General features: G+C 39.2%; 2 protein-coding genes across 2 annotated transcripts in view; one reads left to right on the forward strand and one right to left on the reverse strand.

The window, feature by feature from the left end:
- Window positions 1-8,089: 8,089 nt before the first annotated feature.
- Window positions 8,090-15,282, reverse strand: LOC106895264 (chromosome unknown open reading frame, human C2orf47). The gene is made up of 5 exons (XM_014954582.1): window positions 15,164-15,282; window positions 13,265-13,336; window positions 11,378-11,504; window positions 10,094-10,244; window positions 8,090-8,352 (listed from the first exon to the last, which is right to left on the reverse strand). The coding sequence occupies exons 3-5, from the start codon at window positions 11,421-11,423 to the stop codon at window positions 8,274-8,276; spliced, it is 276 nt and encodes a 91-aa protein (XP_014810068.1). The 5' UTR covers window positions 11,424-11,504; window positions 13,265-13,336; window positions 15,164-15,282; the 3' UTR covers window positions 8,090-8,273.
- Window positions 15,092-15,288, forward strand: part of TYW5 (tRNA-yW synthesizing protein 5) — a 9,844-nt gene continuing 9,647 nt past the window's right edge. The window contains exon 1 of the mRNA XM_014954580.1: window positions 15,092-15,229. The gene's annotated coding sequence lies outside the window, so the exon portion shown is untranslated. The remainder of the gene's footprint in view (window positions 15,230-15,288) is intronic.

A 15,288-nucleotide genomic window follows, 5' to 3' on the forward strand; every position in this document is an offset into this window, starting at 1 on the left:
ATCACTATTAAGAATACTAGGATGGAATCAGGCATTGAGAATAATGAGATGGAAATTATAAAAAAGCTATTTGAAGAAGTTATAATATTCATGCTATATTTAAATCCCCTGAACACATCAGTGTTTCCTATTTAGGATCTTTGATGTGCATTCAGCACCAAACATTCATATCCACTGAAAATATGATCTTTCTGGACTATTTTCAGGGGGAAGAGAAAAGCAGGAGAGGAGGAAGTGTGGAAATCACAGAAGCTAAAATTCAAACCCAGAGCTGTTTCACAAACTAAGGAGCATAAGAAATTAATCTAAGTGAAGCTGCTACAGCAGACTGTAGGACTACCATGCAAGTGTTTGATGCATACCAGAGAACCTTGAATGAGAAAAGGCATGTGAATAAAATATGACTCAATAAAATAATTCACGCTAAAATGACAGGATTTTAATTATGTGCAACTTCAGCCCTGTGAATATGAAGCAGGAAGCACCTCAGGCATTCAGGGCCCTAATGACACAAGTTACAAATTTATTCAGCGATTCACTTTGAAACATCATGTTGGATGCAGCATTTGGGAAAAGAAAACAACAACCACCACACACAAAGGAAAAAAACATCACAAAACCAAACAAAACCCCCAAAATAAAGAACACCCCCCCATCAATAATCAGGACTGGCAGTTTAAGAACACCTGAAATGACAGCATCAAGCCACTTCCTTCAGCTGCCTATATGTTCCAAGTTGCTGTGGGGTCAGTAAAGGCACACTACAATAGTGCTGTCAAGACTTCACAAAGAAATGCGGGCAAGGAAAAGAGAAATATGGGAAAATGCATATACGGATTTCAAACCAGTCTTGTTCAGGACTAACTTAAGAACATGGAGAACTGACAGACCTGGAAGAGGAACGTATATCTGGATAAAAGCTCCCAAATAGTTCCCAAATTATTCAGGAAGAAAGCAAGAACGGTAAAACAATTACACATGGTGCTGTTCACAAAGAAAACAGGAAACCTAGTCCACTCGGGAGAAATACAGAAGACTACTAAAACAGGCAGCCTGTTGTGAATGCAAACAAGAAATTAAAAGAGATGAGAAAGCAATTCAAAACTCCCCCGCAACAGCTCTTACAAACCACAAAGTCCAGCAAATCAGCTAAGAAGCAAGAAAGCAATTTGTATCTAACTGAATCCTTTAAAAATTCTCTTTGCTTTGTTGCTCATTCTACACCCAAATGGTTCAGGGAGGGTTCTTTAAGCAGACGGCCAGTGAAAGCTGATGAAAAATTTCAGCAATAAGGGAAGATCATGTAAATGTAAGTTACAGGGGCATTGTCTTACTAAAGCAGCACAGAAGCTAAAGCAAACAATCAGGTCTTTTATGCTCAAACAATTGGTTGGATTAGTGGCTTGAATGGACACAGAAATTTTACATATCAAATAAGCCATACTGAGAGTTAGGATATCAATTTACATAAGAAGAATATGAAGAGAGACCTGTGCAGGAAGGGGCATGCACTGTGACATGGTACTCGGGTCGATTTTCAGAATCACTTGCATCCAGACAGGCCTTGACTTCAAGTGACACAGCTACGCCTGTCGCAGCAGGGACATAAGCAGCAAGATAAGAGCCCACAAAAATCTGAGAACAGGAAACTAATGCTGGCCTTCCTCTGGCATTTTTTGAATATCTGAATCAGCACACTTTTTTTTTTTTTTTTTTTTGTTTTTTTGAAGTAGCTTTGGACATAAGCTTTGCAGCACAGATATTTTAATTTTTTTCTTCTGGGCACAGGATGAAAGAAATGCATCATAAAGAAAGCAAAAGGAACAAGAAAGAAGGGAAGAGCACACTGAATATAGTGGAAAGACTAGGAACACACAAAGTAAAAAGAGACTATTGTGATAATACGTCATCAGACCAAAAAAACAAGTCCAACACTGATGTTTCTGAGAAAAATTAACACTCACCTACCTTTAATCAGAGATGAGCAGCTAGAAAAAAACATCCAGTCAGAACACTGGCCCTCTCACAATGTTTTTATTTTGGTCGTTTTTTTTCTAAACTTCCTTCCATCTCAGGGCTGTTACAGCTTCTCCTCTGAAGAGTCAGAATACATACAGCTTCCTCTTTATATGAATCTTGCATTACCATCCACATTTGATCCCCTTCCTCTCTCTACTTCTGCTATTATAATTTCACAGATTTTGCCAGAAGGAGCCAGTAGATCATGTAAGCAGATCTCCAGTATAATATATAACTAACTTTCACCTAGCTACCCCTGCTGAAACCCATATACTTCAGTGAAGTGAAAGCAAGAGATTAACTTCTACACTGCAGGAGACCCTGCAGCACGAGCTGTACCCAGGGACACTGTACTAGCAGAAAACTAGGCAAAATACATGCAGATGATTCCATCAGGCAACTATAGCATTCCCTGCAGAGAAAAATAGTGAGCCTTACCAATCTTGCATTAAAAAAAAAACCAAACAAACCCAAAACAACTCCTTTTGAACTCAGAATCCAAGAGTAGAATATTAAACATATAGAAATGACTGATCAGATAAAGAATCCACTTTTCCCTTAGATGACTATACTATCTCTCAGCAATGGAACACCCTGACTAACTGCTGGTGTTTAGGAGAGAATAAAAAACAAAATACAAACAAACAAAACCCACCATGGAATAATAATGGAATAAAAATAAACCCTTCCCTTTCTCACAGCAGAAATCACACTACCTAAGATTTTATGCTAATTACTGTTTAATGCAGCTGAATGCTAATATAAATTCAGACTCAAAGTACGATCTGTCAATTCATTTCTGAAACTTTGAAGGAAATACACAATCTAATAGTTTGCAATCCAAGCCACAATCAGTCTACCACCTTTACAAGTATTTGTACAAACGTTTTGACTATCCTCTTAGACAAAGGGCTGGAACCTTATAGCAAGGGTGAAATCAGACAGTTTAATTCTCTCACCAGGAATGATGCCTTCTGGAAGTACTTCTCAGTAGAAGTCCATACATAATTCTGTGCATTAACAATGGAAACTCTAACCTATACCAACAAGCAGTGCACACTGCACCCAGAGGACCAGTGATTTCTGTTATAAGGGCCTGAGTCTGAGGTAGACCTAAGGGACAGTCACCCCACAGGTAATTAAAAATCACAAAGTACCTGACTGAGCTATTACAGATATTAATAATACATGTACTTTGAACACAGAAGAAATGAGGTATCTCAGGCAGCTGCCAATCCAAGGTAGATCTCTTAATGACTTCATTTCCACCCCAATCAAGCTAGCAGTGACTAGATGTTCACCTGTTTAATAGTCACTGTCTTGCACAACATGAGTTACAGACTGCAGTGTTTTATTTTCATTAGCTTGCTCTTCATTTTATATTGCAGTCTCTCTACCTTGCTCTCTCTGAAAGTATATATAAAAATCCCCCAAGCTATTGTTTATATTTCTAAGCTTCCAGTTTATAAAACAATACACATATCACACAAAAAATAACGTCACAAGTATTGACCTTGTTTGGCTGTACTGCAGATAAAAAGCTTGAAGGCCTTTAAACAGCGTAACACCACCAGCAAGCAGAGAAACTGAAATTCTAACAGACCCACGGGTTTTAGCAAGGCTACCCACATACTCAAATTGCACCACTGAAACTTTAGTCTTCAGACTTGGCAGCTGGTACTTAAGTCATGGATACTGCACTCGCCAAGTGGTTTCAGAAAGTTCAGAAGAGAAGGATTATCAAGGCATTTCTCTCCCTCCCCTTTTTCATTCCTGATTTCTAGGGAAGTGCCAGCTGCTAATTAGAGTAAGGCAGAGACAGCCTGTAGCTGGCTCTAATTTACCACCATTTCACCTGGGCAGCCTCTCCCATGCCTCCCCAATCACACCGTGAAACCTCTGCAAACTTAAGGTTAGACTTCAGTTCTAATCTTGGAAATTCAGATCCTTCCCTCATACACAAATCAGAGTAGAAGTATAGCTCGTTATGTAAAAACAACTGTCAACTGCAAAATACAATGTAGAAAAACATTCAAGTCACCACTTGTTTCCTTATACAGCCGAATCTCCCATGTCCTTGAGGCAAAGGGCTACATCCTTGGTGAAATGCCATCTCCTCTGCCAGATGCAACAGTAGCAAGTCAGGGATAGAAGGCTTCCCTTGCTAAAAAAGACATATTTGTCCATGGGGACAACCTTGTCCTAAAAGCCTGATTCTACTATAACCAACCTTGCTCACACATGCCCTTTGCCTTGCTTGTCCTGCTCCTTTCCCTCATAGATTCTGAGCACCACAGTACCAAACTCGCTACCAAAAGTCTTGTTCTGTGACAGCAGAGGAAAGGAAAAATGGCACACAAGAGAAACTACAGCACGTCTAATTTTAGCTTGCCTCTACTTCTGACAGAACAACTTCAAAGGCAGCAATAAAGTTTCACTCAGCCTGCTCCCATTAAAATCCATGACAGTTTCCCCATCAACTTCAATAAGGGAACCTTATATTAGGAAAAGCATACATCATTGAATTCAGACAAAATACACATAAGAGAGTTGTGACGAAAGGGGTGCTTTCAATAGTGCTGCACATACACATAATAACTTATTCAACCTCCACCCTGTTTGGAAGGACGTAGAAACCCAAAAGAATAGCACAGCAGCAATAAAAAAAAAAAAAAGGTAAGAGACAAGGAGGAAAATCCCTGTGACTTATTGTGATCAGTACTCACTATGCAACCCCATTTGGCCTTTCCCTCAGAAGAACAAAAGCACAGCCACATAGGCAATACTTGCTTTTATACCAGCTAAGTACCTCTTCCTGTGCTCACACATGGCCCGATGCTTAGAGACCAACCATCACATCCACACACAAAAAAAGGAATGAAGCTAGAAACACTTTCCACCACACACACTTGTATCTCATCTTATATAAGCTGGGAGCCATCATGTGACTTCAGGCTGTGAGGAAGCTCAAAAGCCCTCACCTGCAACCAATTAGGCACACGGGGCAGAAAACAAGTTTAATCACACCACACCTAAAAAGAGAAGCACAGGACTTGAGAAGTTTTGATGGAGTACGACTCATATTGTGGCAAACAATATGAGTTTTACCACTAAAGAGCTTTCCAGCTGTAAGACCTGAAAATAATTAAATAAATGCAACCTGAAGTGAAGGTAAGGTCAAGCTTGAACATGCCTTAAAAACTGGAGAAAGTTGAATGTGGCCCCCAAGTTGATCAGAAAATGCTGGCATAGGAGGGAAAGGAACTCCAATCAACATAATAAACATACTTCAAAACGCGAATATAAAACTAAGGTTTGCTACTGTCAGACATTAAGGTGCCTGCGTGAATTCACATTTACAACTCATCTTTCCCATATTAAGAACACTGTTAAATTGCCACTTTAAAAGGGATAGGCACTGCAAAGAGAACATAAGACGCTATTACTACTCAGGATGGAAGCCAGGAAGAACATCAAGACTTCTTAATACGACAAGTCTAAATGATTTAAATTGCACTTAAATGAAAATCAATGCTTCTACCATATTATTTTTATCGCTCTTACACTCGTTAATACCAGTCACTTCCCAGCCACAATAGCTTTGTCACCAAGGCCATCTACTGGTGAGAGGGGTGTGCAAATTAACAGGGTTTTTGTTGGCCAGATTTAATTAGTGCTTGTCAAGATTCAGACACATGCATTGAAATTGTGTCAATGCACAGCAGCTGTTTACAGCTGAGCAGTGTCAGCAATTAGTAAACATGACCACAGTTTCAGATGAACAAAAACAACAAAAAAAAACCAACTTCCCAAACTCCAGATGAACCCAAAGAAACATGACTTTGCCCAGAGAAGAAAGTGGTATTTTGAATCTCCATCCCCAGCTCAAGTGTAGTCCAGACACCTTGTGACCTCGCTGTTCTGTGTAACATGAATCAGAAATGTCAGTGTTGCTAATAAAGATACAAATTTTACCCTAAAAATCACTGCCAGACCAGGTAACGTTATTTTCGAGAATGAAGACGTTGTAGGCTAAAACTGCAAATATTTTAGACTGCTATGTATGGAGACTTACAGGTTGTACACCATAAGCACAATTGTACTTGTCCTCCTGACTTAAAGCAACAGAAATGGAAATCAGGCAAGGAGATGAAAGGGAAATAAAGCACACCCAAATCTTTACACACTGTGATTTAGTAATTTATGTGCCTTCCCTGTTTATTTATGGTGCAGTAAGGCCATGGGTAGTTCTGCATCTGATGGAGATTTGTAGTCTTGAGGGTAATTTTTAAAATGAAGAGGGGAAAAAAGCCCAAACATCCAACAGCCATCCTCCCAAGTGTATAAGACAAACACAATTTTGAAAGAATATAATAGAGCGTGTAAGTTTCCAATGAGATCTTTTTTCAGCAAAGTTGTGTTACGAATTTGAAGCATGTTCATATCAAGTCACAATTTTATAGTGAACAAAAAATACTTTTTTTCATATAGAAGGGTCTACTCTGCCTTTGCTTCCAAAAAATGAAGCACTCACTAGTAAATGGCAATTCCTCATCAGTCATGACAGACTCCTGCTTTGATGTATCAAATAAAACAAAAAAGATACTAATAAAGTAGCCCAAATTAAAAATCAAGGTATACTAGCATTTCCAGGTAGATCTCTGTTACTTTAATCCAAAAGCAGACACTTCTGAATGCAAACATGGCTTCACTGGCTTTTGGTTTTACTCCACAATAATGGAGTAAACTTCTTTTAGAAGAGCCATTTGCACACCTCACTAGTGTGTTGCTTGTTTCTCCTGTTACTGTGCTAAATACAGCTGACTGCAACTTCTTGTGGCACATCATTCAGGGGCCAAACTGGACATGCTACCATTTAGCATCACTCCAGCAAACAGCCCAAAGAATAATAAACATTTTTCACTTTGCCTCAAAGTTTTCCAGACTGCCTGCATACAAAAGAGCTGTATATAATTTTAAATACATATTTTTGTTTCTGTTTGTTTTGAAGACAGGGCTCTCTGTCATCACTGAACTTTGTCCAGAGGACAAATCACAAATTCTCCATTACAAGGCCAGGCTGCTGCTAAGGCAGAGCAAAACACCATAATTGTTTTGACAAGATTTGACATAAAACCTTCTTGATAAACTTTAATCATTCTTCTCATTAAATCACTGCATCAAAAGAGCTGAACTACAAAAAAAAAAAACAACTTATACTTTTCAATCAGAATTACTGTGAATCACAGTAATTATAATTATTTTACACTTTCAAAACACTACATGAGTCTCTACAACAAGCCTGGGTAGAAAGTTAACTTCATCTTTAAAGTTGAGACAGTGGATTAAAAAACCCCAACCTGCTATGATCATCCCATGTTGATCTGCATATAAAAATCTCAAGCTATTTACATCAGGGTTCTCATGCACCAGAAACAGAGGTAATCTGAGAACTGTGAAATTGTTAAGTTGCAACATCTAATTTTAATGATTTGCTTATTTCTTCAACAAGCATTTCAAACAGAGTTTGAAATTTAGTCTCACTGTCAGGTCCTCTTTTAAATTCATGTTTTCAACTGATGTTTCTTTCATAAACCTCTAAACTTGAAATGTTTGTATGTTATTGAATTGAAAGGAACGTTGTTTTTATTTTTCAAAACATATATATATATATCTATCTTTGTTCCATTTTCCCAGTGCAATGCTATAAGATTTTTTTTTTATTCCAATCCTGTACCAAGTACTGAGAATGGCTCTAACTTGCTTAATCTCAAATGAATTCAAAAGCAATATTACCTCAAAATGAACCGCTGAGGCTAGACAATCTAAGAAGTCCATCTACCTCTATTTCATCTTGCATATTATTCAATTATCTATTGTACAGTCCCTAGGGAAAAAAGAAACATATGAAAGTAACTCAGAAGGGCCATCAACCATGGAAGTGTTGTTCATCTTCAAGTAGTACCATTTCTTCTCAGAATGTAAGAAGCTGACATACCCGTAACACTGGCCTGCATGAGACCGCACTGAGTAAATGCCTTGGATGAGCAAATAAACTTGTACTAGCTTGTTCCAGGGAAAAGGCTTTATTGTGATGCTGCAGCATAGTGTAAGCTTCAGAAACAATTTCGGGAAATCAAACGTACAAAATTCATCCCTCTTTCGGAGGAGAAGGCAGGAAGAGACCAAAAAAAGCCTGATACTTGTTACATCAAAACATTTACAATGGTACATAAAAAGACTGTATAAGGCATTTATTCTAATAGCCTTGGATGTTCAATCCGTGTAATTGTCCAGTCTGGTTTTGCTCCTTCTGTAAATTCCCTTTGAAACCTGAAAAAGGAAAAACAGTAAGTGAAGAGTTGTTAAAATTTATTTGATCCTTAAGATCTTTAAAGATGTTATAAAGAGCTTTAAGATCCTTAAAGAGGTACTAAACCCAAGAAGAAATCATGAGGAAATATTTCACTTCAAAGTTATTCCTGTTAAAGCTCCTTAGACTCCGATGCTTATGCACCACAACGGAAGATCAAAATTAACTCTACAGAAGGAAACAAAGTGCACTGACTTGACAGTGTTTTAGTTCAGATCCCACAGACAGGATCAAGCAGGAACAGTATAGACCCTGATATCAAGAGAGCAGCCAGTTTTCATAGTAGTAACTCTGAATATAGCTTTGTGGCAGATCTTCATCTCTAGGTAAAAGGTTTCATTTAATGGGATGGTAACTGTAAAGGGAAATCATGCTACACATTCTACCTGAAAATTTTCATTTTTACTGAACTATACTTTTAAAAGTAATATATTTTCAGAAATATATCAAAGATCTGAGTCAACAGTAGTACCGAATCTCCCTGAAAGAAAATCCCAGTTTTTGATAGAAAAATGAAAACATCTACCCCTATTTTCAAAGAATCTTCCTCTTCCAAGTCTGAGCTTCAAGCTCAATATTCATGCTCCCAAGTAACCTGCACGTTCTGGACATGAGCAGTATAACCTCATTGCTTTGCAGTTACATGCAAATCCACTCTGGGAAACTGTGTTCTCCAAACACACAAATACTTAACACTAGGCTTCCAAGGCCTGTGGTATCTTTGCCCATTTGAGTTTAGGTTAGCACTGTGAATAGCAGAAGGAACACATACTTGCAAAGATCTCTCTGCTGGGGATTAGGAACAGATATTTAGGGCTTTAAGGGGAGGATCTTGAGGTTAATGGAGCGTCAGAAGCCTCCAACTCTAAAAAGAAGCAGCTGAATTCAGCTAAGGGATGGATCCACAAAAATCCATCAAGGCGAAAAGCACTGGTGTCCTCAGAATGTTTCCTTTGTTTCAGAGCTCCTGATCTAGATCCCATAGTCTCTCCGTTTCAAACAGGGGTGCAGAGATCATTGATTATATTGCATTTCTCTCAAAATCCTCCCTTTTCCCAACTTCTCAGAATGGTATTTTCAGCACATTTTGACAACCATGCAGCTAACTCTGCAAGACCTGTACACTAATTCAGACATTATTTAGAAACATGTCTATCAAAATTCATCTACCTAATGTGCGCTTTGAGGGCTTGCATCAGAGTAACATGAATTATCTGAACACCAGATAATGCTTGCTTTGTTCTGCCTTTCTGCAGAAAGCATTTGGCTAAAAAATTTCCTCTTTCATGAGCTACTTTTTCACCTAATTGCAGTTCCGACTTGTGCGGGAAGTGACAAGTCAACAGGACCACACTTGACTTCTGAGCTGAACTGCAATGCCTTTACCTGTGCTACAGGAAATGGGAAACAAGGACTGATAACTCATTCAGTGCTCCAACTATTGCTCTTCCTAACAGAGAGAGTTCCTATTAATCTAAACTCAGAAGCAAGGTAGAAATGTAATGACTTTAAGGGGTATTTAAAAATTTGGCCCTAGAACAAAAACTAGAAAGCTGGATGAGAACTAACTTAGATTAGAACCGTGAATTAAAACACACCAAGTTCTGCACTGGCACAGTGTGAATGCTTTCAACTCCCAAACTGCTTTCCACACAGCTAGCCCATGTACATGGAGAAAAATAAAAGGACAAGAAAACTTACTCATAATTTGCTGTGAAAAGACGTCTCTTTTCTTTTGTGCTTTCATCTCCAAACACAATTTGAAAAACTTTGGTTTCACCTGCTACTTCATCAGGTAGGTTAGCACCATTCAGATACCAAAAGCGCATCAGGATACTAACAAACTTTCTTCCTGTTGGAAATAAATCAAAGCATAAGGTAGATCTCATTTTTCTCATTGGTCAAATATATCTATTTGCTATCTAGCACGTTGTGGTGAGACCCTGGAAGGGCAGCTGACTTCAGCCATAAAGAATGCACAATAGAATAATGAACAATAAAGCCATATTCCTGTTGTTTAGCAATAATAAAAACAGACTCTGTAGAAAGGTATGTATTTTACTGTATTATGTGGCATCCTACATAATCAAATCATAAAAAAAAAAGCTGGTTACCACTAGGTCCAAAACCAACCCCCAATACTACAAAAGTATGTAGAGTGGTGTCCTGGTTTCAGCTGTGATGAAGTTAACTTTTTTTTTTTCTAGTAGCTGCTGTGTTTTGGATATATGCTGGTAACACATACCATTTTAGTCATTACTAAGTAATGTTTGTATTAGACTTTTTCAGCTTCCTATAGAAGCTGAGAGGGAACATAGACAGGACAAGCTGCCCAAAGGAATATTCCATATCACAGAAGTCATGGTTGATATACAAACAGGGCATGGCCTGTGGGCAGGAATCCGCCATCACTCCTTGGGACAGGCTGCGCAACCACCTAAACCATCTCAACTGTGTTTGACAGGGATTTGAGTACATTATTCAACCAAAAGAAAAACTTGTTTGAGCTCATCACTAGCTTAAAATAAATAAATAAATAAATAAATAAGTCCAAAAACAAAATGTATTCCATGAAACCAGAATAAAAGTGAAGATAGCAGGATTTATCTCATTATCCAGCCTTCATTATTTTTCTTGGAAGATACATTGTCATTTCAGAAGCAACAGCTTTCTGCATATAGTAGAATAATTGTTTTTGAGCAGGAGATTGCTAAAGACTAATGATGTAAAAATTTGAAATTGCAAAAGACGAATAAGCAAGACCTAAACAGAAGTCAAAACAGTACCATGACAATAACCTTGCAAGTTCTGGTTTAATAGGAAATCAGGGAATTATATACAAATGCACTATAAACGGAAGAACAAGAAATGAGAAAAAGTACTCAAAAGCACTCCCTACTCAAATGTAGGGAGAATGCCAGCTTAGTAGCAAAACCTGGAAATAAGACTGCCCATTGCTGAAATGTTTTGGAATTCTAAACATACCATCATCATCATAATAAATGCGAACGTCTCCTTCTGTTGTGTACATGATTGCATCAATGTCAGCTGCTAAAGCATCCCTGTGGTTATCAGGGAGCAAAGAAATCTTCTCCTTCAGCACCTGAAGTACCTAAATTCAGAAAAACTGTTACCTTTTGATTAGGAAATTGAAGTAACAATCTTTTCTCCTGCAATTAATAAAATGAGCTACATTGCTAAAACACTTGTATAACATATAAAAGAGCGGAACTGAAAAAGCACTGGGAAGGTCTGAGCACTCCCAAACCCTATTTCAGCAATATTAAAAAAGATTAATTTGATGCTCAAACCAACGAAAACAAAGTATTTTAAGAAATGTTTAGAAAAGGTACCATCAAAACAAGTTGCAAAGCAAGACCAGAAAATACCAGTTAAGCTTGCTTCCACAATCATACTTACACTCTGCCTTCTCACTGCTGATTTCTCACTATGCTATATTCCTCAACTTAGAAATAATTGAATCAATAGCTATCTTTCACAAACTTATTTGAAAATCAGTTCCATTACCACTAAGTTTATCTTTGCCATTTTGTGATCCACATTTCCTTTAGAAGAAATTTATACACCATCAGAAGAGACTGAAAAATCATTTCTCTTGGACTTAAGTTCCATGTTGCATTCATGTCCATAGTATTTGAGTGTCCTAAGACCTGCACAGCGGCATTAAGTAGAAAAAGGATGTGATGCACAAACTAAACAGATGCATCACCTCAAACACCACACGAGAAAGACACATCACAAGTAAGGACGAAGCTGTGCAGCACTTACTTTTAACTCAGTTTTTAGCCTAACTTGAATTGCCATTTTAAAATAACAAACAAATACAGAGGCCACATGGAAGCAAGAGGCGATCTTCAGTAGAACACATTGGTTTCCAGTACATTTTGCCAGTATAAAATTCACTGGCCAAAGCAACAACAAAGTCGTGTGGTATCACCACCTCGACTACTACGCGCTCTGGTTACACGAGGTCTCTAGATCAACGTTAACCATATCACCTGAAGATTTTAAGATGAGCAGAGGAAGAGGAGATGCTCTTTCAAAACAACTATAAGAAACAAACTCACATTTTATTGCTATCTCTGCTCAGAGAGAGGAGGCAAGATTGTCCAGTGGGGATGCACTAGAACAGCACCAAAATTTTTGCTGCAAAGTCATGGGTGGCAATAGGGCAGGCCAAGCTCACATCCAGTAACAAGGCAGACATAGACCTGAAGTATCTCCTCCACTTGACTCTGATGCATCTGCTACCTCCGTCCCCTGGGAAGGCCAAGACAACTTCAGCAATTAAAAATTCATCAAAACACAGAACACACAGCACCGATGTTTAACTAGCCAGGTCAGCCATATCCCTGAGACCATGACACAACACTGAGGCCTTCTAGTTGAGCCCAGTAACTGGCTGTATGATCTGCTTGGGGGTGGGAATGTGTTAGTGTGGCAGGGATGAGTACACAGCAGTTTCTTTCTTCGTCTGAACTCTGGTGCACAGACTGAAAGCATCAGCATCTGCCTACACCAACAGAGGTATGCTGTTCTGCCTGCCATCCAGAACCCACTGCCTTTCAGTCCTTTCTGGTACCTCAGCAATCTTCTCAGCAATTGGCCCTAATGCTCAACGTCAAGAAAATTATTTTTATTTTTTCTATACAATAACTTCAAATTAAGTTTTGTGCCTTGAAATTAAAAGACAAAAAAAAAGTTGCAAGAAAAACAATTACCCTGTTCCGCGTTATGCTTTTTTTCCCAAATCAAACCAAACTGGCACTATTTGCAGATAATGACAGGCTGAATGTATGTTACTTCGTAATGGAAAATCAATTGCTAGAGTAAGAGATGGAAATCATTTACCTCTGCTGATACAAGTTCATCCAGCAGGTCAAGTTTACGCTGAGACAGCAGCTTTGAAACAACTGAAAAGGCCTACCAAAAAAAAAAAAAAAAAAAAAAAAAAGAAAAAAAAAGATAAATACATGATCAAATAAGATTAGGTTGGCCTACTTTTCAGACAAATGCATCGTTATGCGGCAAGGTACCCAACTATTCCGTGATTTAAGACTTCAATGTTTGCAGAGCATATCACCATTGGAATGGATGCCCTCCAGCATTAAAAAAGTGATTACGTGAACAGATAAAACCAAAGCCTCTTTTCAGTTTGTCATTTAAAGATTCAAACCTTTTGATAACAGGCAAGTAAATGCATAGCTTACTAAAAAAAAAGCATTACAAGTATCTATACGAGTTGTTTTCACTCTCTTTTTGATAGTCCAGTCTGTGTCTTTCCATTAAAATATTTTGTTCCCCTGCTCCTTTTTCCAGCCCATCTCCTGGTTTCAGTCAAAACAGAAGCTCCGGTTTATCACAAATTTCTTTATAAATCTGGTTTATTCTATAAACTTCCGGAAACTCAACCCCCCCTTCTCTCCTCAATTTTGCAAGTATAGTTACATATATGGAATAATGCCTCTACATAATCAAATACTGTACTTGTGAAATGCTGACAGAGTGTTTAAGGCTCTACAGCAAGTACAAACAAACAAAAAACCCCAGGGTGAGGTAAAACAAGTGGTTCTGCAAGCATGGCAATGGATTCAGTGCAGGGTTTTTTGTTTCTCACAAATTGATCCTAAGCATTTTAAGATTTGATCCTCTATCAGTTGGTCTGTTTTGTTTTGGTTTTTTTTGTTTTGTTTTGGGTTTTTTGTTTGTTTGGGGTTTTTCTTTAATTTCACAGCAGGCAACTCTGTAATTATTACATTATTAGTTTTGAGATTGTTACCTCTTTGACACATTTTGTTGACAAAGCTTATTGGATTCATAAATTTGGAGACACAAATATATGTTCCAGCTCTATGCCTGCCTATGCTTTGTCATTTTAGGGAAAACCAGCTAAGATGAGGCCCATTTCCCCTGGCAAGTGCTAAGCTAAGATGAGGCCCATTTCCCCTGGCAAGTCTCTAAAATATCCAGAAGCACTTTTCTTCATACTACTTTGCAGAATGACTAAATCAGCTAATTTTATTTCTGGCATCTGGGAAAAGAAAACAAGAAAAGCCAGACAAATCACAGAATCACAGAATGACAGGGGTTGGAAGGTACCTCTGGAGATCATCTAGTCCAACCCCCTGCCAAAGCAGGTCCACCCAGAGCAGGTTGCACAGGAACATGGCCAGGCAGGTTTTGAATGTCTCCAGAGACGGAGACTCCACCATCTCTCTGGGCAGCTTGTTCCAGTGCTCTGACGCCCTCAAAGCGAAGAAGTTCCTCCTCATGTTTAGATGGAACTTCTTATGTTCAAGTGTGTGCTTGTTACCTCTTGTCCTGTCCCTGTGGTTATCAGGGAGTCAGACAAAAGACTGGCCCCATCTTCCTGACACCCACCCTTTAAGCATTTATAGGCATTGATCAGATCCTCCTCAGTCTTCTCTAAACTAAAAAGACCCAAGTCCCTCAGCTTTTACTCATAAGAGAGATGTTCTAGGCCCCTCATCCTCTTTGTAGCCCTACTACAAAAAAACCAAAGCGCACCTCCGATTATTCTCACCTCCTCCAGCAGTGAGGTTCTTGGGAGCCCAAAGCCGGGCGCCGGTAGCCCCCCCCTCCCCGGTGAGGCTCGGCGGGGCCGCCCTGAGGTGCCGGCGGCGGGCCCGGGCGCCGCCAGCCCGGCTGGGGCACCGTTCCCGTCAGGCCGGCCGGCCCTTCGCGTCTCCCTGAGGAGAAAGCGGTACCGCCGCCCCCTTCGGCACCTACCTGCTTGGCCCCACGCGTGAACTCCTCCACGCTGAACTCCTGGTCGAAGTAGAGGCGGATGAGGAGGTAATAGAAGCGGGTGCGGAGCCAGGCGAAGGGGCTGGTAATCCTCCCCACCAGCACCC

Source organism: Calidris pugnax, unplaced genomic scaffold (assembly GCF_001431845.1).
Source record: "Calidris pugnax isolate Ruff unplaced genomic scaffold, ASM143184v1 scaffold103, whole genome shotgun sequence".
Taxonomy (NCBI): Eukaryota; Metazoa; Chordata; class Aves; order Charadriiformes; family Scolopacidae; genus Calidris; species Calidris pugnax.